Source organism: Pleurodeles waltl, chromosome 6 (genome assembly GCF_031143425.1).
Source record: "Pleurodeles waltl isolate 20211129_DDA chromosome 6, aPleWal1.hap1.20221129, whole genome shotgun sequence".
In the NCBI taxonomy this organism is placed as follows: domain Eukaryota; kingdom Metazoa; phylum Chordata; class Amphibia; order Caudata; family Salamandridae; genus Pleurodeles; species Pleurodeles waltl.
The window spans coordinates 903,259,947-903,285,078 of NC_090445.1; the positions used below are offsets into that span (position 1 = coordinate 903,259,947).

General features: G+C 42.6%; 1 protein-coding gene across 2 annotated transcripts in view; it reads left to right on the forward strand.

The window, feature by feature from the left end:
- PTPRE (protein tyrosine phosphatase receptor type E) overlaps positions 1-25,132 on the forward strand; it is a 939,227-nt gene that overhangs the window by 804,662 nt on the left and 109,433 nt on the right. For both annotated transcript variants that reach the window (XM_069239717.1, XM_069239718.1), the window contains one exon: positions 16,198-16,332. In XM_069239717.1, the coding sequence (XP_069095818.1) occupies positions 16,198-16,332 (135 nt within the window). The remainder of the gene's footprint in view (positions 1-16,197; positions 16,333-25,132) is intronic.

The following is a 25,132-nucleotide window of genomic DNA, read 5'->3' on the forward strand; positions in this document are numbered from 1 at the left end:
GAGTCCCGGGGTATGTCAGGGTATATAGCAGTATTTGCCTGGGTATGTTAGTGTATGCATTAGTGTCTGCTTAGGTTGATTAATGTGTATGTCACTGTGCGCTTGGGTGTATGAGTGTATGCATGAGTGTTTACCTGGCTATCTTAGTGTATGCATCAGCATTTGCCTGGATATGTCAGTGTATGCATCAGTGTCTGTCTGGATATGTCAGCATACATGTCAGGGCGTGCCTGAGTGTGTGAGTGTAAGGCTGTGTGAGCCTGGGTGTGTTACTGTATGCATCACTCTTTGCCTGGCAATGTCAGTGTATGAACAGTGTTTGTCTGGGTGTGTCATTGTGTATATCAAAATATGCCTTGGTGTGTCAGTGTATGCACCAGTGTGTGTCTGGGTGTTTTACTGTATGCATACGTGTTTCCCTGGGTATGACAGAGTATGCATATGTGTATGATATTGTGTATTTTCATTGGTCTGTATGGCTGTTGCAGCATTATAAACCGTTAGTACAAAGTATATGTATGGATGACATATGAATGACGCAAGATAAAATTAGATACCTACATTACTGCAAACAAATACATTATTTAATCTGTTGAAAGAGAGAAACTATAAATAAAAGTTGAAGTTTCAAATTAATATATTAAAGCTTCACAATAAAAAAGCTATTGGTAACAAAACACACTAAGGGGGTCATTCTGACCCTGGCGGCCGGTGACCGCCAGGGTCACCGACCACGGGAGCACCGCCAACAGGCTGGCGGTGCTCCCGAGGGCATTCTGACCGCGGCGGTTCAGCCGCGGTCAGAAAGGGTAAACCGGCGGTCTCCCGCCGGTTTACCACTGCCCTACAGAATCCTCCATGGCTGCGGAGCGCACTCCGCAGCCATAGGGATTCGGGTCTCCCGCCAGGAACAGGATGGCGGTAGGGGGTGCCGCGGGGCTCCTGGGGGCCCCTGCAGTGCCCATGCCCATGGCATGGGCACTGCAGGGGCCCCCGTAAGAGGGCCCCGCAAAGTATTTCAGTGTCTGCAAAGCAGACACTGAAATACGCGACGGGTGCAACTGCACCCGTCGCACCCCTGCAACTACGCCGGCTCAATTCTGAGCCGGCGTCCTCGTTGCAGGGGCATTTCCTCTGGGCCGGCCCAGAGGAAATGTCTGAATGGCCGCCGCGGTCTTCTGACCGCGGTGCGGTCATTTGGCGCCGGTACCTTGGCGGACGGCCTCCGCCGTCCGCCAAGGTCATAATCAGGGCCTAAATGTATATCATCGTATAGCAATTATATATATATATATTTAAGCATCACATGTTCCCTTTTCCACTGTTCTCAGCTTCTATACTTTTGCACTATAAAAGAAGTATGTTTAGATACTTATCAATGAGCAGTGGGGGGAAACAGTCGTATGTACTGTAAAAAAAAAAGTCATAAGTACATAGCACATTATTTCAAATTAACATTACTATGTATAACACTCACTACAAATATTTACCAAACTGTCTTATCTCTACTTGTTAAATAATATAATGTATATTATAGTTTTTAATATAAATAATGTGTATGAATCATAGTGGTAGGTGAAAACGCATATAAAAACATCACCCTTGCTGGTCCGCATGATGTTATAAAATATGGTAATCCAATCAAGAGGAGTAGACTATACCAGTGCTAACGCGTCCTTTTATGATATTTTATTACACATCAGGACTCGTTTTAGGCCAATGAATCTTTTGATCCAGTTGAGAGACACCGTAGGACGAGATAGCTAATCAACATATCAAGCAATACATCAATAATGTCATCAATATTTTTCACGACAATGCATTTCACTTTAGTCAAAGTCATTAATCAATTCAGAGACGCTACCGTGACCTTACAGCCATGAATAACCACACCAGTTTAGTAGAATTTTATGAAATGTATTCCCTATTAATTACAATCTAGCAGCAAATGCGTTAATCTCAACACCAAGAAACATAATAGCATAGTCACGATATGGCAACTTTGGTAAGATTTCATTAAAGCGAGAATCACAAACATAGCACGGCGTGAACATAGATCAAGTTTAGCAGAGTGTCAATAACGCGTCAGTTCAACATAGCATAATGTCAGTCGTTTGTCTATTTGCGTCAGTTTTGGTGAACACTTGTCCTAACCACTGATTAGCATTTGCATGTTGGGCTTCATGCAAAACAATTTAGAACATCAATTTGGAAAACATCTAACTAAGGTCTCTGTCAAAGCAAGCAGTTGGTACCTAGAAAGGAAAAGCAAACAGACAAATTACAAATGCATTGTCATAATTACCCTCCAAGGATTAGGTCAGCGCACAGGTTCAGTCTTTGTCTTCAGGACGTCAGTCAAATCGGCAACAGTCAGAACTCAGCTAAGGGGCAAAGGGCACTTCCCTCATAAGGAGGAAAGTGCAAATGGACAAACTAAGGGCAAGGATGGTTTTAATAAAATCTCAAGTCACCAAACAGAGTGACAGAGTTTCTGGATTAAATCAATAGCATTCCCTACCTAATTCTCCGATGACTTCCTGTGACATGGGTTTTTATCCCTTTTTCGTAGTACATTCCCCCAAAATTCTATTGGACATTTGCTATACCCCACTATCTTTAACCTATCAAATTAGCATTAGGTAATCCTAATCTTCACCCCATATTATTTTACAAGTCTTTGATTGGTCTTCGTAATTGACGTCTTCAGAGGTGGCACGTCCGGTGTGACTTCATCCCTTTGTAATTCTTTGCACATCTTTTGGTCAGCAGTTCCATTGTCTTCATCGGTTTGAATGACCTTGTACATTACATTAATCTACACTGTTTCAATTTATTCTAACATTTATTTTTCAATACGATGAGAAGCAGTGGGAAACGGATCTACATGGTTACATTCATCTTCCAAGTCAAAGAAAAAGAATAAACAGGGTCATGGCCCTTTGTGAGTCAGCACACTGAAAAATAGAAAAATGCATTTAATATGAGAGCTAGGCAGATAAGCTGCAGCTCATGCTAACTTAAGGCCTATGAGGTTTTCAATACAGATTTAATAGCGTAAATGTTAGTATAAGCTCATTTGAATGTAACATAAACATTTTGGTCATTATTATTAGTCCGCGTTTACGTTGGTGGCCACTCTCCGTGGTCATAATTCAAGTACATATCTAAGCAAATTACTATTATTATAGTTTCTATGTGGCAGTATCACACCTTAATTCATAAGCATTTCATGTTAATATAGATTATATAAGCTACACTCTCTCACCAGTATTGTTATTATTTTTATAGTTTTCCAGGTGTTCTTGAAACAGAAGTCAAGCAGTATTCCATTTTCTCTTCAGTAGACCCTTGTCCTGATTTTTAGTTTGTGATCTGTGTTTCCAATTTATTCTATTGTTTTCTTGCAAAGGTAACTAGATTTGAAGATTTGAAATCCGTTATAAAGACACCACCTCCGGTAGGCCTTATGATGTCCCAGAAATGTAGTATTACATGTTTTAAGTAGTAATCCTTGTTATTACTTTGGTTCAAGAAACAGAAGGTAAGAATGTGGTAGTCTATAGGGTAATCTCTGCTTTAAGAAAACGTTGCTATCATTACACTGTGATGATCCAGTTTTATTTTTTAAGTAGATGGTGAAGTGTAGAGATGTAATATTCAGTCCTTCATGAAAAATAATGGCTATACATGTATATGTTTTTCCACAAAAAGAGATTTGTCCAGCTTTAAAATTTGTAATGTGAGTTTCTAATTTAGTTCCATCTGCATTTTAGCGCTGCAGCATAAAGATGCTATTCTTGCCAGTTCTTCTTATGTTAAAAGTTGATAGCAGATCTGACTTGCATTTTGTGCAGTTATTATTCTGTGGTGCATCTTTAAACAATTTGTCAAAAACGGATAGTTTTACAGGCTGGTATAGTTACGTAGATAAATCGTTCGGAATCTATTTCTGTTTTTGAAGAAAAGGAACAATTTTCACGGTCATGCTGCCATGAGTAACTTAGTCCAAACAGTTTATCAGTAGCTAACATCTCTTCTTCTAAGATACCAAGTACCACCATCAAAAAATGTGTGCATCTTCTTAATTGTTCTGTGTGAAATGCGCAGATCCAGTGCACACATTTACAAAATCACTAAGATGAGATGCAGAATATATTTTAGTTCAATCACTACACAAGTGTTCTAAAAGGTAAAAAGTGCAGAGCACAGTCTTAAATCCTTTTTTTGTTTAATTTCATGAACCAGAGTAGGTAAAGAAAAGAGTGCTTTGAGAACTACATTGGAATAGCAGTTGAATCCAGAGATGTTTGAGAACAGGTAACCTACAATTTCACCAGCATTTAAGTATTGTTTTTTCCAATACTTGTTTCTTCTCTTTTTTCCTTTTTTCCTCAGGAACATCAGTTTGATCTTTCAAAGTCTTTTGTTTTCGAAATATTCTAAGCTTTTTGTAAACTGGGTACTGTCCTAAATGAAGAGCATACAGGCTTCTCCAATGGCTATCCTCTATCACACAGGTCAAATCAGCATTTACTTTGCTGTCATCAAACTGTATACAATACAAGCCGGGCAAAGTTCTAACCTGTGACAAAGCAAAATATTACATAATGTCTTTGAATATGGTGCTACCAATGTTAATAAATGCAGCATCCACACTTAGACCTTGAGACTTATGTATGTATTGTTACTGCATATGTTAGAGATATTGGAAACGTCTTTCTGTGAACATACAAGTCTTTTACAAGCAAGAAATGCGCAACAGACCTTGCTATCTGTTTTATACCTTCAAAATCATAAAATGTAATTGTTAAGTATTGAACCTCATTTCCTGTTTGGATACAAAATGAAATCAATTATTTTACCATAGTTCCATTAACTAATCCTTCTTCAACATTTAAATTCCGGTGCAAAATCACCCTATAGTTCTTATAAGCAAGTAAACACTTTTCTAATCCTGCAGTTTTTTAAACTAACTTTTCCAACAAATCCAATTTTGATTGTAGTTACTTATTCAACAATAATGTCACTCTTCAGTGTTCCATTTTAACAATTGTTGTGTGATCCCATATTTGTTCTTTCTCCAGTTGTAGCAATTGCTCATTGAAAGAGGTACATTCTTGAAGAGCAGGCAGTAAACACACAATTAATTTTTCTTGTTGAATAAATTAAAACCTTAGCTGTGCTGCAGATTTTTTGGAAGGAAGTATGTTCTTAATAAGTCGCGTTTCTAAGCAATGTTTTCCTTCTTTTGACAGTATTCCTAATCCTTTAGAATATTTTCATATTACATAATGAATGCTTGACGCACATTTCTTATTAGTTCTTTGTATTGGAAATTCAACCAAATTGTTACATGTCCAATGCTCCTTAACGAATTATGAGTTTCTTCATGTAAGAGAGACTTAAAGACAGGCTGTCCTTTTAGAGGGGTAAATTGCAAAAAATCACTGATGCTTATCTCATGCTTTCCCCAAAAAGTACATCATACTCTGTCTTCAATATCTGCTGAGTTCCCAAATGCACAAAGGCAAGCATTAAGTTTGATACCATGCTCACCTCATCGATGATTAAAAACTTTAACTTCTTCAACACTCTAGAAATTTCATGACAAGCTTCACCAGATAACTTTTGGTATGCCAGTTTGTTATTGTGTTCAACAGGTAGTATAAGTAGACGATGCAAGGAACAAGTAGTATAAGTAGATGATGCAAGGTAATTCCTTTAATGTTGTGTGCATCTAATCCAGTAGGAACTGTTACTACACACAACAAAATGGAGACTGCAGTCTTCTGTAGATATGTGGTGCAGTTTGTAATCAAAAGCTTTTCCAGTGCCTGCTTCCCTGCTGACATATAAAAGAATTGTCTTAAAACTTGAACACTTGCATTGATTGTTCTCATGTATAAATCCATGCTGTATTTTTTCTCCGACTTCTAGATATATTACTTTCTGCTCATCATTTAGTTGTTCTATTAACTGTTGCCAGTCACTATTTCCTTATTTTGCTCGTTATACTGCTGTCTTGTTCACTACTATGGCAGCTTCATTTTTCATTATTGGCTGTCCAAGGGGATCTTGACTAAGAGATCCGAAACTCTGGCTGCTTTGTAAATTATCCTTTGCCACTAGCAATTGTTTCTTCTTGTTCAATTTCTTCATTCAACATTTTCAAGTATTTGGGAAATATTGGGCACTCAACGCTGTCTTTTACAGAATTGAAAGAGTCTTCATAAAAGTCATAATGTCCAAGTAACTCTGTGTCAGAACGCCAAGGTTTGAATAGCTGTAGAAGTGCTAAGTAGAAAAATGATTTTTTTCTCAGCAGTTTGAAAAGTAAGTTTTCTATGATTTATTAAGGTACCTTTTTCATGCCGACCCAAACAACCATTGCAACTAACAAAACCATATTTGCCTTTATCAATGGTTTCCAAAACATTTTTGTACCTATAGTCCTGCAGAATTTCATGAAGACACACATTTTTGATGTGTGGACTTCTTTTTGGATAGTACATATCCAACATAGTTGTTTTTACAAAATATGTACTCTCCGGATCAAACTATGCTAGGTACTGAATTTAGCAAGGCCTAGACTAACCCAAACAATTCCCTTAGACTAAGAGAATAAGTTAGCTGAACTCAATTTGTCACAGCACTCAAATGAGCTTTTCTCCCCATGCAAGTGTATTTTGAAGCTGAAACTGTATAATTTTTTCACTAAGATTTTTCAGCAGAAATCTCTTCACTTCCACGTTTCCTTCATCCTTTTCCTTCATATATTTTTTTTTATTTTGTGATGTATGAAGTGACATTCTCCACTTAGGAACAAATGCAACTGTGAGGTGTAGGACGAGGGGGAATGCATGGAATCTTTCAGGCTAAGCAGGGGTGTTAGACAGGGGTGTGTTTTGGCCCCCACCATTTTTCTTTTGTACACAAATGGGCTGTATGATTTTTTAGTGGGAAAATGTAAGGATGTCCCCAAAACAAATGGAAAGAGTGTCCTGGTCCTGATTTATGCAGATGATGCGGTTCTGATGGCCCGCACCATGAATGGTCTCCGCAAGGTGGTTAAACTGTATGGAAATTTTATGTCTGACCTAGACTTAGAGATTAATAGTAGTAAATCACATTTTATGGTTTGGAGAAAACCTCTGAGTAGGGTGGGTGTGCTGAAGATTAACGACCAATCAATAAGCCATGTACAGGAATTCCCCTACTTATGGGGTAACTTTTGATGATAATGGAACTTGGAAACCTTGTATCTCAAGGAGATGTGTGCGTTTTAATTCCACGGTAGGAGCCAGCTTTGAGTTTGCCTCAAGAGTGTGTAATAAACTGATAAAGCCCCTGCTGGAATGTACAGGCGTAAATGTCTTCCAGTTCTAATGTAGGGCGCATCACTTTGGGGTACTCTGCTAGTAGGGCACATATGACAGAGGAAAATTGCTTTTGTTGAAGGCTGTTAGGGGTGGGACAAAACACCTCTGCCTTTTGTACACATGTAGAATAGGATTTGGATTTTATAGAGGATGCTATTAAGATTGCTCCCCTTTTGTTATGGATCTCCAACTGGTCAAACGAGTGTTCTTCCTTAAATAGAGAAATCCTGCATGACTGTATTGCGTGATCACGCAGTGGATATTCCCTGGTTGTCCTATATAAGAGAAGCTGCTATATCCCTTAGTCGCCCAGATATGTTTAATGCCCCAAAGTGTTGAACACTTTCTGATAAACGCTGGACAAAGGAGAATCTTCTTAATATTTTAGGGGCCAAGAGGGAGGCAGAGGAATTAAGGAAGAAATCGGTGAGGGACTTCCAAATGTTAAAAACGTTTGTGGGCCCAGAGATGTACCTCTTGGTGATACAGAATGTTTGGGAAAGGACCCTCATCTTGCGATTTCGGTTAGGTGTAATCAGAAGCAATTTGTGCTTCCCACTGGGACAGTTTGACTCAAATTCTATACAAATCTGTCTGTGTGATGGGGTGTCCCTAGAGTCTTTGATCCATTTTTCTCTGTTTTGTGACTTTTATGCTCCATTTAGGTGTCAATTCTTACTCTCCCTTTTGAGGGAAAGGGGCTTTGTGCAGTACCACCCAGCCTTTTTGTGGCTGTGCATGGTCTCTGATGTTTTGGTGTGCCGGGGTAGGGTCCTTTTTGAAGGGAGTCATAACCTTTCAGAATAGCGCAAACCCCTTTTAATCTTCAATCTTCTTTATAGGTTGTTATTTCTTGAATTTCGTATGGGATATTATACTTGGATATATTTTAAGTTTTGTAAATATGTGATTTTTAATCTGTTTTGTTTATTAAATATGTATTTATTTGTTTTTATGGTTGGATTCATCTAACCAAATAAAGAAATTTGATTTGAAGTGACTTAGGGGGTCATTCTGACCCTGGCGGTCGGTGACCGCCAGGGTCACCGACCACGGGAGCACCGCCAACAGGCTGGCGGTGCTCCGTCGAGCATTCTGACCGCGGCGGTTCAGCCGCGGTCAGAAACGGAAAGTCGGCGGTCTCCCGCCGACTTTCCACTGCTCGGAAGAATCCTCCATGGCGGCGGAGCGCGCTCCGCCGCCATGGGGATTCTGACACCCCCTACCGCCATCCTGTTCCTGGCGGGTCTCCTGCCAGGAACAGGATGGCGGTAGGGGGTGCCGCGGGGCCCCTGGGGGCCCCTCCAGTGCCCATGCCAATGGCATGGGCACTGCAGGGGCCCCCGTAAGAGGGCCCCACAAAGTATTTCAGTGTCTGCAAAGCAGACACTGAAATACGCGACGGGTGCAACTGCACCCGTCGCACCTTCCCACTACGCCGGCTCCATTCGGAGCTGGCGTCCTCGTGGGAAGGTAGATTTGCCCTGGGCTGGCGGGCGGCCTTTTGGCGGCCGCCCGCCAGCCCAGGGCAAATCTCAAAATACCCTCAGCGGTCTTGCGACCGCGGAGCGGTATTTTGTCGGGGGAAGACTGGCGGGCGGCCTCCGCCGCCCGCCAGTCTCAGAATCACCCCCATAGTGAGCAACAGCAACTGAATTGTCTGCAACAAACTGTATGTCCATTTTTGCATTCCATTATTTCAGAATGGCAGGATTATAATTATTAATATATTTGGAGGCCTATGATCTTTTCAGATTATATGTATTTTTAGGTAATTTTCTTGTCTGTGTGTGCCTCACTGCAGACAAGAAGCTGTTCACCCTTTCTCTGAAAATAACAGGCCTTGGAAATCCAAAACAACATCTTGTATAAACCTTCCCTTTACATCTGTATCTCCAGTGGCAAAACTTCTCACATCTATTTGTTTGAAAGCGTTGAACTTTCTGTCATAGGCTTTTGTCACTATTCTCATCCGGAATGGTGCACATACCGTTCTATGAAAGACAGTACACATGCATTAGTATCAGTTCCAAATTTTGGTGCATCCTTTATCAATAGGAGCATTTGTATATGAGGAGCACCCCTTGACTGCTATTCTTTTCTAAAAAAAAAAAATCAATAACTTCTCCAAGAGGAGGATTTGGTTTATTGCATATAAAACCCAGCATGGCATGAAACATGTGATTGACATACCTACATGCATTAGCAGGATCCAAAGAGCTTATTGTCTTCAAATGGGTATCCTTTATGTTAGAGTTTGCATGTCTTTGAAATTCTAGTAAATCATCCCATACATGCTCTGCGAACTAAGCATTACAAACTAAGTAGGTGGACTTACGTTTCAGAGCATACATTTAGGTTTTCTGTATTCATTAGTCCCACATTGACATGCCATCAGATTAATTAAATTGTACTCCAGATTCTTATCCCCTTGCAGAAAGATTTTGCAGATTGACTCCTGTTTTAAGAATATGGTTCACAGCATAAGAGAGTCTTGACAAGTCACTCTCAAATATAGATGGAATGTATAGGGAGTATATAGTGAACACATTGTTGAAACCTAGGGCCTTGTTGACCTGTATTCAGATGCTGGTATTTGTACAGGTCGGTCATTATAGCGGCCACCTACCCCTGTGGGAAATAGCAAACAGGGAGCCCCTAAACTTTTTTCCCACACACTCATTGGAGCTCCTCTAGCTTGTTTAATTTGAAACAGATCAATAGAATCCCCAACAACACATTTTGAATGAAGTGGATGTATACTATAGTGCTCGTATATTTCTTCTGATTTCTGCTTATCCACTTTTTCTATTTGTCCACTTGATTGTAGTACTTCTTCATCGATACAACTTGCATATTCAACAATATCAACATTTTTATAAAAAAACATTATTTTCTTTCAAGTATAATGTGGCTTTTTTACTTTATTCAAATCAACTTAGTCTTACCAGACTTTTTTTTACTTTTCGTAGGCACTCCATTTACTAGAATAATGAGTGGTTGATGTACATCTTTCTCAACACCCACAGTGGCTCCATTCAAATGACTGCTTGAAATGGATGAACAGTTTGTATTAGAATTGATTCATACACATTTGATTAATCAAGTTCTTGTGGCATTGGTACCAATTCTAATCTATTATGAATTGCTCTATCTGGCATTTTATTATCCTCTATTTTGTCATAATAGTACTTACAAATTGTTTTCTTTGTGTCTAAATTAAAATGCTCTTCACCAAATTCCTGCCACTCATCTCTTGCTCAGTTTTAGAAAAGACAACTGCATTATGAGTTTGGTGTCTTTAATGAGTGTGGCTACAACAAATACAAACATGCTCAGGTTTCTCCGAACACAGTGTTTTGAACTTTCATATCTCCTTTGTAAATGTTTCAGTACTAATCTCTGTATCCCCTTCATCTACATCTACATCTCTAGTATCTGCCTCATCATGTTCTGTATCATCTTCTTCAGGCCCAAAGAAACTGAGTTGAATGTCTTCTGAAACCTTCTCAACTTCTGTCACACTACCATGTAACAGAGCTCTCTTCAAATCACCTAAACATAAAGCTGGAGTTTTTACATAGTAAAATCTCCTAACTAAATTGCGCATTTCTGAATGATGCACAGATAACTTTCTAAAATGACGAAAAGTGCTTTTGTACACTCTCTTTGAAAGACATGCCTTCGAATGGCCTTGTAACTTGGTGTATTTTCTAACTGCATGGATCTAATTCCTGAAGCATTTTCTTCATGAAAATTCTCTTAGGAAAGTTTTGAATATATAAATTGATTCTTGACAGATACTACAAATACTGCTACACTTCCACTTGTACACAGGAGCTTGTTTACACCTGCCTTGTACTTCTTCAGCTATCACTTGTTCTGCATTCATAGTAACTATTACTTCTTTTTCTTTGGGAGTACCACCTTTACTTCATAGCAACAACCATTTGTGTCAACTGCAGACTAATGTGTTCTCTTGCAAGCAGCATTGTTCATTATAAAAGGTTCTCTGCTAGATGTGTGCATCCATTTACCTTTAAAAACCTTGCAAAAATTACTTTTGTTAATACGCCTTTCCCTTAATGTCCATTTCCTCATGCATAGTGCTGTTTTTTATGGTGTCTTTATCCTGTTTAACATTAGGATAAAATGTTTCATTTTCAAAACAAATACTTTGTCCACTATACTCTCAATAAGTTGCTTCTGGTTAGTTATAGCACGTCTCCCCTTATACTCCTCATCTTCTTTTTGCAAATTTTTTATTACTTTAGTTTGAAACAATTTCACTCTTATCTCCTTAAACTGTAAATTCTTTCTTTCCTTATTACATGTTCTACGTTTACAGTCGTGTAGTCCCTCCTCTTTATCATTTGATTGAGAGCTCCTCTTTTCACTAAAGAAATTATTTTCAGTTTGCAATTTTCAACATACTTTTTTCAGAAAGTGCTTAGTGCTCTTACCAGCTGCTCTTTTTTTTATTCTCCACATTCTCTACCTTAACTGTCTTTTTACTGTCAGTTTGAATTAGTTTTGTTTCCTCTGTTTCTTTCCTCATTCTCTCTTATTAGTGTTGGAACGAGGATTATTGGTAAGGACAGGTAGGCACCTACGCTTATCAATAGGCCACAAATCCCCCACTAGGTCCAGTAGAGGTCTCAGTAAATTAATCCTTGCTCAACCCTTCGTAGCTTGGCCCACGAGCAGTTAGGCTTAATTTAAGAGATAGATGTGTAAAGCATTTACTATTAACAAAACTTTAAATAAGTAAAACACAGCACACAGTAAAAATCCAATAACAATTTATAAAAGAAGGAAAAAATGTTATTTTTAAATTCGCACATAAAATGACAGAAAAAAATATTCAGTGACGGGAACCGGAGATATAAAAAATTATTTCTAGCGCCTAAAAACCAAAAGCGCCACCCGGGGACATCTTATCACATCCAACTTGGGCTAAGTCACAAGTTGAGGCCCACTGCAATGAAGCCCTGCATGGATGCACTAAGCGGGAGGCCTCGGACAAATTTTACCTTCACACTTAAAAGATTTTCTGAGACTTTTTCTCTTGTCGTCCACGAGGCTCCTCTTCAGACATGTGACAACAGCGGCTTCATTCAGTGTGGAGTCCTGCTCAATTTGTGGAAGTCTCGTTGATGGGGAAAAGCTCCTGAGCTTCAGCGGGACAAACCTGAAATTGAGTCCGGATCATGTTTCGACGTCGCTGGCTCGGCTTTCGTCGACTGGTCAGTCACCTTATGGAGTTTTTCCAAAGTTGCTCCAAACTTCTGGATGTTCTTCCAGAAGTACTTCTTGGCCCATTGAAGTGTCCACAAACTTGTTCCAAGGTTCCAAAAGCTCTGAGTTGCTCCTTGGGAGTTGGGACTACACTTCCCAGAATGTACCTTGACAGAATCCTCAAATGACCACTGGACGCTGGTCAGCCTGGCTCTTCTTGCAGAACTTGATGCAGGGGACTCTGGTCAGCTCCTTAGAGGGAGTCCACTCCTGGAGTTGCAGAAGCAAGGCAAACCACTTTTCTTGGTGAAACCAAAGTGTGCAGCTGGTGCAGTCCTTGTGAGTGCAGTGTTCAGGTGCAGGTCAGGGGTGCAGCAGGGCTGTGCTTCTTTTCCAGTCCATTCTTCCATTAGGGATCTGAATTGGGGGGCAGTTCTGCCATATTCATTGTTGCGCCTGTGGTTGGAAGCATGGGGTGCCCCTGTCCAATAGGGTGCAGGCCACCACCCTCCGGGGTGACCACTTCCTGTGAAGTGTGGCAAAAATGAATCCCAGAAAGCAACATTCTTTCAAAATCCAAGATTGCAAAAATTCGTTCTTGGACTTTAGATCTGTTCCTAAGTCTCCCTTAACCCACCCCTTTCAGCCCCAATCCTAATTGAATCAGTGGGGCTCCCATCTGTCCGGGGTAGCAGAAAATGGGAGAGGTCCAGTTTCTGTCACAAGTGGCTTTCCCTCCTTTGAAGGCCAGTTTGGTTGCTCTTCTCCCATCCTGCTCTGCAGTCTGCACTAGCAGTTATTTGCCCATCAGATGCTTCCTTTGACTCAGCTCAGGCCACTTCACACCTCATTAAGGTAGCCTTGTCAGGCTGCCAGAACCTGACCAATCAGGAAAGGGGACTACAGGGCAGAATTTGGTAGCTTTCAGAAAGAGTTCTAAAAGTCTTTCCCTGGGCTACTTATATTAAATTCAACATTTTCCTCCGAAATGCTGTTTCTTCTTGCTGGGACATTGTGGGGCAGGGTGAAGCCTGCCTGCCTCTAGGTGGTGCTGCACAGCCAAACTAGTGCGACTCATAATGCCAACCAGAGCGGGTGTGCTCCGACAGCATCCACTTTGGCTCCGATGACCCTGGAGTGCAAGAGGGCACACATGCTGCCTGCTGGACTGCATTAGGTTGCTTCTGTCGCCATGGGCTCCATCCTTATCGCCAGTGCTGCGGGGGCTGTTGGCACACGCGCTAACCTCGGGGAGGTAAAGTTGCACACCCTGCGCTTGGCAGTGATTAGACCTCACACCTAATGTAACTCTCTTGGTTTGCCCCGTGCAGCTCGTCCCGTTTTATTATATCACCACAGCCAAGCCCGGCTGAGGTTGTGCATGAATAAGTCATTGTCTCTGATGGTGAGCCTGTGTGGCTCACTACAGGAAGCAGTATCATGGTGCTGGCTGTGCACTTGAATGGACAGTGTGCTGCAGGGTCCTAATGTCCTCACAATATGACATCTCCAACTTCTGTATTTGACCAGAAGGAAGAGACATTGGAGACGTCTGTTTGTAGAAACTGAATTGTCTGCTACAGTCTTTTCCATGCCTTGAACCACCTCAAAATTTAAACGCTGTAGTATTTCTCCTGTCATGCCCATAAACTGTGAAAATCATTTTGAGAAAATGGGAGGCTGTTTTCCACACTTCTATGGCTTTATAAGACTGTGAAAATACATATATTCACAACTTATTGACCTTATCAAGTTATGTTTTCTAAATGATCACAGTAGCATGTGTTTTTGTGTCCCTAACACTTCTATCCTGCTTTATTTATTTTCCAACAATTGTTGCATGTACCAAAGTATGCTTCTGATGTATAATGAGGCATACTCTTTTCCTTACAGCATGTTGGATCTCTCAAACGATTCTTCCACATGTGTGCTCATTTTATCACTCCTGTTGCATACATAGGTATTTCTTCCATTTGTGCTGTCTCTTCGCCTTTCTTTTTCATTCACATTTATTTTTCTGTTAGTGATATTTTTGCTGCATTTTGCCCTCCTTTGTAGTGTGTTTGTCATCCTGTCCCTTCAACTAAGGCCACTAAATGCACTTGGGTGATTATTCCTTATTTTTGACTGCCAGCACAGTGCATCATATGTCTGTACTAATGTTTTGCACAGGTGACCCAGTGGTTGAAACGTGCGGGATCTGAGGGGCACGACTTGTCCATACTTTTTTAATTTCCAGAAAACAGTGGAATACAGTTCCACTACTTTTTTTCAACAGGCAAATGTCCCGGGACAATCAATTCTGACAGTTACACTGCTTCAGCAGAAGTATAAGGCAGGCAGTCTCCTTTGCTGTGAAACTGAGGGAGGCACAGACAGCTAAACAAGCCTTCTTGCCAGGTCGCCGCTTACCTGAAAGAAATGTAAATGAGCACGACTAGTTAATCTGCGAATGTGAAGGGTGTTTGGGAGCCAGTATTGGCTCCAATTAACGGAAACACTTGAAGCATCCTGATGACACAGATTTATTATTTTTGAGTGGTATTGTAAGGGAGTTACCAGCTCAGCTGTAAAGTTTGTGTTTTTAAACGACAGTTGCAAAAAACAATACACTATTTACAGCTGGTTATTACAAACATCTATATTTTGGAAGCACTTTTTTATCTTAAACCTTTTTGCACATTTTGTAGAAGCCTATAGTACACTGGATGTAATATAAGTTTAAAATAATGACTTTTTTTCACATTGCTTTTCCTCACATACTGGGACCTCGTAGCACTAAACATAGACAACTCACTGTTCTCCACTGCACCAACCAGGATTTAATCATGTGGCTCTCCGACTATACACATAGATCTCTACAATGCATTAACTAATAGATGTTTTATAATGTACAACAGTGCATTTTCCACTGATTACTTTAACTTGCATTTATTTTTAATTTAAACTGTGCAGTATTTCATATGTGGTTACCTGTAGTTAAAAGACCAAAAAAGTTACAGAATACTTTGTTGGCCAGGCCTTTGACTCTGCTCCCATGCTCAGTCACCCCACCCCATTGTGTGGAGATTCATAGTTCCTGCACCTTTTTAACACACTTTGACCACTGAGATGAACAGACATCTTTCCTCAATGTTGTCCATGCATTTATACGGTGTGTGTGAGAGAAGCCTCCTGGCCATTCAAAGCAGTGACACAGGACGATGCAGATGTGACTCTCATACTACTAATCAACAGTACCGCATGATAACAGTTGACAAATGACATAATTTTCTTATTACAGACATATTCAGAAATCAGAATTTGCTTCTAATAGGAATATTATTGAAATAACATTATAAGCACATTAGTCTTGACCACGTAATATTAACAAATCAGAAAACTAAATATAATTTCTTGGAATTGTCTGTGATGAGCCACTCTTTACCTACTTATGCCGTATCACATATATGTTCAAAAAAATACTTGACTTTGATCTGGACAGGATAAACAACAAAACCAAAATACTGATGCTTACACTGAGAGATGATGAACAGGAATAAGTATAAAGTTATATTTCCTTACACTTCTATTACAGGGCTATCGGCAGAAAGATTATTTTATTGCGACACAAGGACCACTTCCACACACAGTAGAGGATTTCTGGAGAATGGCGTGGGAATGGAAATCTCATACAATTGTCATGCTAACAGAACTACAAGAAAGGGAACAGGTATGCTGTAGTATGCTAATGTTGATAGTCTGCATACAGTTTAAAGTGTTTAGTTGAAGAAGAATTTGAAACAAAATAAATTAACCAGGTTAGTCACTCTGTCTGCCAAACCTTGTTTTTCAGAAGAATATGTCATGTCAATCTTCACATAATAATAATGCACATACTACTAAGTTGACTACTAAACTACCACTGCTTCTGTTACTACTACTACTGTTACCTTGAATACTAATATTTTTATATTATTATTATCACTATTATTATAAAGAATAATAACAATGAATTACATGTAAATTAATATGAAGTAGATACCAGTGTGTGTTTGTGTATGTGTGTGTGTGTGTGTGTGTGTGCAGTCTGAGGTAGTACAGGCTGTTGGAGGTAAGTAATTCAACTGTCTGCCCTATTTTTAAAGTGGGTGGTTGACTGGCTGAACATAACTGTTCCTCATGGCCAGGATCCTGGTCATAAGGGACAGTAAAAATAAAAAAGTGACAGTCCTCCACACTATGAGAAAAAAACTCCTTTGTTGTTGGAAAAATTTGGTTTTCTTTTTGAAAAACAAACTCTGGCATTTGGATTTTGTTTTTGGAAAAGTAAAGTTTGATAAGTTTGATATAGGCATCCATCACCAATGAGAGACACCAAACGTTTTTGGCTTAATAAGAACCGCCATTCACTACTGCATCAAACAGTAAACACATAGATATCTTAAGGTCTCTGTTCAAGGTGATATTTGCTACCTGTTCCATCTCCAAAAGACTGGGTTAGCAAACACTTCAATCTGCCTAAATTTGACTATAGTAACAGCGTACATGCATAACGGGAAACACATAGTGCTCTTCAAAAATTGCTGTTATTAAAGTCTTCATGGAGGGCCTTAAGAACCCCATATTCCCCATAAAATGCCCCCATCCCCATTTGAAAAAAAGTAATTCTCCCATGACTCTTGTGCCCACCAACTGAACCACTCTGATCCTGTGCTCTCCAGTCCATGTCATGGAAGGTGGCCTTCTTATTAGTAATCACCCCCCTCAGAAGCATCTGTGAATTACAGGCTTTAACCATAGAGGAACCTTTCATTCGGGTTCATCATTAGGACCAATCATGAGTTCCTGCCAAAGGGAGTGTCACATGTTTCACATCAATCAAACTACTGAGCTACTTGTCTTCTTCTGAGTCCATAGTGAAAAGGTCACAAAATATTAAAAGGGCACTGATATATACATTGACAGGACCAATTCCTTTCAGAAAATGAAACAACTCTATGTAGCTTTTGCAAAGCTCCACAGGGAGCACACCATCTCTAAGTCGGACATTGTCAGACTTATTATGTCAAAGCAAAGTAAACATTAGCCATGCATCCACGAGCACAATCTACACACAAACAGAGTGCTATTATGACCTTTCTAGATAATACTCCTTTGGCAGACATCTGTAAAGCTTCTACTTAGTCAACTCCACAAACTATCATAAAACACTACTGTGTAGACATCCAAAACTGTCAACAGGCTTTAGTAGATCAAACTATATTGAGAAACTAGTTCAAAACATTTGCATCACCTGTTCATCAGCCACGCTTTGGAGAAAAACTGCTTTACTCTCTAAGCAGAGATATGTGTGTTAGACCTGGCACACTTGATGTGGTTCCCCCCAACATTTTACCTTCAGACCACCTTTTTTACTGACTTTGGTTTTGCTGGCCTTTGGAATCTGTTCACTCTGCGACTGCTAACCAGTGCTAAAGTGATTGCGCTCTCTCCTCTAAACATGGCAATATTAGCTATTTCCCAAGTGGCATATTTAATTTACTTGCAAGTACCTAGTATAGTGCCACTACATGTGCCCAGGGCCTGTAAATTAAATCCTACTAGTGGGCCTGTAGTTCTGGTTGTGTCACCCACTTTAGTAGCACTCTAAACATGCCTCATTCCTGCCAATGCAGAGCCTGTGTGTGCAGTTTAAACTGCAATTTTTTCCTTGCAAAATAAACCTTTTGCCAGACCCAAATTTCCATTTTAGTACATATGCATAGCCCCTAACGTAATCCCTGGACAGCCCAGAGGGCAGAGTGCAATGTATTCTAAAAGTAGTACATGTACTTTTAAGTTTTACATGTCCTGCTAGTGAAAAACTCTTAAACTGATTTTTCACTACTGCAAGGCCTATCTCTCCCATAGGATAACATGGGAGTTGCCTTATTACATTTTATAAATGTAATTTCTCAGTGGAAATAGATAATCACTACACTTTGGTGCTTCTGTAATCGCAATTTAAAATCCTAACTTACGATGAAGTTGGATCCACTTTTAGAAAGTTGGAATGTTCTTGCCTTAGCCATTTCGTGCTTGTAGACTGTCTCAGGCGCACATGGCTGGTTGTGGGTGACAGCCTTTGTGTTTTCCTTCTAGACAGACACACACATTGGGAGCTTAGGTGTGTCTGGATGGGCGTCACTGGCAGTATGGGAGATAGGATATGGGCACAGCTCTAATTACATTTGACTAGACTGTGTCTTGTCTCCACACAAAGGTCTGTATAACCCCTGTAGTTAGTCTGGAGCCACGGCCAGGTAGGCAGAGCATCTATGCACTTCAATGGCACAGCTGTGTCTGAAAGAAGTACTTCGGACATCACTACTTCAGTACACCTCTGGACTTGTGGATACCCTGCCAGAAAGAAGGACTGCTGTGCTGCTACAAGGACTGCCAATCTGCTGGACTGCTGATCTACAGGAATGGCTGCCCTGCTCTGCTGACCTGCTGCCCTCTTGCGTGGGGAAGAAGAACTGGACCTGCAACTTCATCTTGATTCCAGGACCCCAGAGTGACTCAAACTGCTAGTCCGCAGGCCTTCCAATCTGAGCCTCGGGGACATAAGAGTCTCTGACCCCCAAATGTTGCCCCTCAGGTCCTGGACCCTCGGTGTGGCTCAATCAAGCTTTTCTGCTCTTCGTGACCATGACTGGGATCGTTAGCTCCGGACCCATGCTGCTCACCCGAAATCCAGTGCAAGCCACCGCTAGTCCTTCTCTTTGTACAGCAATATCAACAGCCTGCGGGGGACTGCCAATGCGAAGCTCCAGCCCGCCCATTCACGATGCCTGGCCTGCTCTTCACACCACACCGACTGCCACCCACGACACTCTCTTTGCTACTTGTGATCCTATCCAACGTGAACAGGATTCTTGGCACAAAACTTGAGAAGGTAAAACTTAAGCAGGACTAATCAGGGACTGTATCCAACTGACGGTCAATCATGGTCGGCACGAACCTTTGACTTTGACCCAGTCTAGCGTGACGAGATAGGCACTATTTTGCAGTTTATTCTTAAAAAAAAAAAAATACCAGTTTCACTAATTGGATTTTTGTCATCTTGGTCTTGTTTTATTTTTTTATTAAGCTCTACTTTTCTAACCTGGTGTGGGATCTTTCTGTGTGGTGTTTTCACTGTTTTATTGTTTGAAGTATTGCATAAATACTTTACATATTGCCTTTTGTTAAGCCTGATTGCTGTGTGCCAAGCTACCAAGGGGGTTGAGCACAGGTCAATTTGGAGTTTGCTTGTACCTTACCCTGACTAGAATGGTTGTTGCTGCTTGATCAGGGATCACACCCCAGTTAACCAGTAACCCAATTTCTAACAATGTGTATCTACAACACATGTTACAAATGTAAAATGTTACCATGTACTATCTGTTTTTGATATACAGAGCTATAGATTCACATGCATCCATGTACTTCCCCAGAAGCGAGCAATGGTGTCAGCATCAGTAATTTTTAGGGTTAGCATAATGCTCAAAAGGGTCATCCTTGCACAACTTTCTGATTAGGAGTAGTGGTGGGCAGAGCGCATGGAGTTCTACTCCACGGAATTCCGCAGAGTTGGGTAAAAACTCTTTGGTATTCTGTGGAGTTCCGCGTGCGGCGGAGTGCTGCTGGCCCTACCAGCCTGGCGCTGAATGTGCCCGATCTCGAAAGCGCTAAGCAAGGTCGGGCCTGGTTAGTAGTACTAACCAGGCCCGACCCTGCTAAGCGCTTCCGAAATTGGGTGCATTCAGGCCAGGGTAGGCGAAAACAGCAGGAAAAGCTGCAGTTTCAGGCCTCTTCTGCTGACAGCCCACTGGCCTGAAGCCATACCTGCACACTTTCCTTCATCAACTGCCCTCCCTCCCAAACTTGCTTTGGAGGGCCAAGCACACCCCCTGTCTTGCACCATCCTTGCAATTGCTTCGGCTGCACTTTTACACACAGCCTCAGACCACACTTCCTTTAGGGCCCAGCACTAGCAGCAGCAAACCAGCTCACCACCAGCAGCTTGGTATTTTTGCAAAGTGCCTAGCCTTGCTTGCCACTGGGCTCTAAGCCACTCTCAGGCCACACACATCTCTATCTGGCACGGGCTGGCTGACTACCACTCAGCAGTTGATGCTCTCCTGGTCTCAAGCTCTCCCTGCTGGCCTCAGCACCGTACCCCACAACACCACTCCCTTTCCCAGGTATTATGGGGACTTTGAGCCAGGTTCTTTTCAAGTGGAGCTCTGACTGCAAGTTTCCTTTTTTCCAAGCACAAAGACACCCCTCATGTGCAAATACTATCCATACCCAGAGCCGGCCCCCGTTGCACATAGAAGAGAAAGCGAAATGAGAGCTTACCTGGGTCACCGTTGCCAGCAGCCTGACTCTCTGCCTCCCTCTGGCCCCTGCTCACGGGCTTCTGAGGACAGTGAAAGGAGGGAGGCCTAGATCCAGTGCTGGCTCCAGTGCAGCCCCTCAGAAGAAGTTTGCAGCAGCTCTGTGACCACGCCAGGTCGCCGCCGCCATCTTCATTAGGTCAAGTGCGCACTGCAGCCCAGTTATGGGCCACACAGCACAAGGGTAGACTGTCTGCGCTTGCGCTGTGAAGCCCATAATTGGGCTGTAGTGCACACACGGTGAGTTCCGCTCCGCTACTGGGGCTAGCGGAGTTTTGGGCCAAACTCCATGCTCCAAGCGGAGCGTGGAGTGCCAAAAAGTCAGTAAACTCTGCCAGTGGAGCTCACTGCTCACTCCTAATTAGGAGGAGCTTAATTCATGACCTCACCATTTCAGTCATCACTGATAATCCTCGGGTGAGCACAATGTTTGTAAATGTCCACCTCCAGGCACCACCTATTCTGTTTGCTGTAATGGTACAGAATGCTGGAGTGGTCAGATAAAGAAAGGGCGTGCGAAATGAACAGCGGAATGGAGATATGCTAATAAAAAGACAAAGGTTTGGTTCACAGTGGCTATATTGCTCCACCCCCATTTTCTTTGCATAAGGTTGTTCTTAATTGCACCTGGATAGTCTTATGTTTCTCTGGACCTGACTAAAGACCTCCAGATTCAGGGTTATATTTCTCATAGAGTCTCATCTAAGATAAACACAATGATAAGAATCTCCCACATTAATTCCTTTAAACTCTGTTACAAAGTATTTTGGATTATTCTGGAAAATATCATACCACAATTATTATTCCACAAAGTCTGAATCATCAGAGGTTCTAGCACCTGCTTAGGAAGTGGTAGTTAATGACTCAGATTATTTGCTTTGTTCTTAAGCTGAAAATGGGTTCATTGATACATTATGAATACACTTGCAGTACCCTAAATATGAAAGTATTTCTCCTTTAGTCCTTCTGAGTGTTCTTTGGAAGGAATACTAAGTAAGTGTTGGCTACTCAAGAAATAGTCTCTTTGTTAGGGTTGACTGTCTATAAGGAAACAACTATCTCCCTTTTTCGTTGCTTAAATGTTCTCTTAAGGCTTCCAGGGTGATTTGTCCCAACAGAAGAAAGCCTCCAGTTTCAAAGCTAAACACCAAGTGAATCTACAAACATCAAGAAATATATTTTCAAGATTCAGAGTATGACTCCCTTAGCACTGGAGATGCACCCCTCTTTTAGTCTTTAGCTCAGTCTGTGATTTTTGGCCCACAGTAGCAGCACCACACTCCTCACTGCAACTCCACAAGAACAGTGAGTGAAGTACCTTGAGTGCAGCTGCTTTTATAACAGGGGCTCACACAGACTGGGTGGTGTACTAGTCCTTTTGGGACTTAAAGCCCTATAACTAAAAGTGTGGCCCTTAGACCACCATTAGGCTCTGGTTTGATATTTTAACATTGAATAACTGCCTCTTCTTACAATGAAGTCACCAACAGCCTCTAGCCATATCCGTGTGTGTAGAACTACACAAGAATCTGATAAAGACTTCTCGTTGCAGATTCCTTACCTTAGAATTTCCCCCAGGCGTCAGACTGGATCCAGAGCTTTTTCTTCAAGCAGTACCCTTGCGCATCAGTAGGTGGCGTTGTTCGACTCCACGAGTGTCATTGGCATCGCAGTCGCCGTGATGACGTTGGGAGTAGTATATCGATGCTGCCTTCGCGCAGTGACGTTCTTTTCTTTCCGCGGCACGTGCTGATCTGGAGAAGAGCTACCCTGGTCTCTTTTTGACCGACTTTGACTGTTTTGTTGAGTTGTTGAGAGATATTTGGTGCGTCAAAGGTGTCCCTGAAGACCGGTTTCAAGCCGTGCGAGGACTGTCCCTGCACGATGTCAGTGACGGATCCACATCGGGTTTGTCTGTGGTGTCTTGAGCACGACCACGACCCAAAGTCGTGCTCCGAGTGCCGGGCCATGCACCCGAAGGCCTTGAGGGAGCGGACCCTGAAACTCATGGCGACCCGGCACTCAACTAGACGGTCCCGGTCTCGACTAGAAGTCCCGGTCTCGATCGAGAGGAAGGTCTCAAGACCGTTTGCAGAACCATCACCACTTGTCGTCTTCCAAATCTTCGGGTGCAGGTTAGAAGAAGAAGAAGTCGAAGAGGTCCCTTTGTTCTCGACTTCGCCCCGTTGCTCGGCTGACGTGACTGGGAAAGAGCGTCGACGCTCAAGGCCTCTGTCCTCGGAGCCTGCGTCTGGGTGCGCTCCGCACTTCCCCGAGTTTGCCGGAGCGACCCCCACCCAACTTAAAGAATTCTATGATGCCAGGCGGCTCACCTTTGGGCGAACCAACCCCGATAAGGGGCCTTCGAGTCCAAGGGGTTCGGTTGAGGGGCCTTTGGGTTCCCCACCATTGAGACCTTCCCCGGCGCCGGGTCGATTGTCGACACTCCCGATGTCGGTAGTGCTCACTATCGACCCGATCCTTATCCCCTACGACTCGGACTCAGAGCGGCGTCGGCCAATGCCGCCTTTGTCTTCGATGGGGCCTATTCGCCCCAGGTCAGATTCATACCCTTTTTCTTATGGGTATGAATTCAGGGAGGGATTGGAGGGGTCCCTGGACCCTTATAAATACCAGGATGACCCATCTTTGGACTGGGCTCAGGAATTGGGTGAAGCAACTTGTGGTATGGTGGTCAGTAGGGCAGCTGAGATCCTTGGCCTTGAGCTTCCTACTGTAGGTCCAATCTCCTGACTGAGGTGCTTCAGTCAGGGGCTTCCAAATCAGAACCCCTTTTGCCATTCAGTGAAGCCCTCACCAATGTCCTTTTGGGTACTTGTTCCAAACCCAACACAGGGGCTCCTGTGAATAGGACAATCACACACCACCATCGGCCCGCTCTGAACGAGCCTAAATTCCCATCCCAACATCCCACGCCTGAGAGTCATGTCATCCAGGCTTCCTTTTCTTCAGGCGCATTCTCTTCTGCACCCCCGGGTAGGGAATCAAAAAGGCTGGAACAGTTCGGTAAGCAGTTGTTTTCTTCCTCCAGTCTTGCGCTGCGGTCTGTGAACACCGCATGTCTTTTGGGCCGTTATACCCACTCTTTGTGTCCTGTCGCAGATACCAGAGGAGGCCCGTGCTATCTTCGATGGTAGAGATGCGGCTAAGTCCACAATCTGTTGTGGGCTGGACACGACTGACTCTCTGGGCAGTTCGGTTGAGACGCCACGTCTGGTTGCATACTTTTGGTTTTTCTTGGGATGTCCAACAGTCCCTCATGGACATGCCCTTTGATGGATCCCGTCTCTTTGGAGACAAAGTGGACTCGGCCTTGGAGAGATTGACGAATTCCCAGGCTACAGCTCAGTCCCTTCGTCTTTCCTCTGCCCCTCACCCCCCGCAGTCCACTTTTTGCCCTTTTTGTGGCCACGGAAGAGGCTCCCTGTTGCGTCCTCTGCCCAGCCACCATGCCATCTATGCTGTCCAGCCTCTGCGTGGCCGGGGACGCGGAATCCCACGTGGGCTTGGGACAGGGACCCAGAGGTATGCCTAGTCCACCTCTGCCCCCGCTCCAGCCTCCAAACCCTCCTACTCCGTCCCCTCACTCCCATCCAGTTTGCGGCAGGATTCTCTGTCACCTGCCCCACTGGGACTCCATCACTACGGACAGGTGGGTTTTGCAGATCGTTCAAAACGGCTGCTTCCTCCGTTTCAAATCTGCTCCACCAACCATGCCTCCATCCTTCAGTCACCTTCCAGAGGATCATTTGGCACTTCTCCGCCAGGAAGTCGCAGCCCTCTTGGCCAAGGGAGCTATAGAAAAGGTTCCTATGTCCGAAGTAGGTTGTGGTTGTTATTCTCGCTACTTTCTGGTGCCGAAAAAGGACAAGGGCTTACGTCCTATCCTAGAACTTCAGGACCTGAAGGAGAAATTAAAAATGCTCACCCTGGCTCAGGTTCTGTCTGCCTTGGACCCAGAAGACTGGATGGTACCGTTGGACTTGCAGGACGCTTATTTCCACATTCCCATCCTGCCTGCTCACAGATGTTACCTATGACTCATGGTAGGCACTTTCAGTTTACCGTGATCCCTTTCGGCCGTAC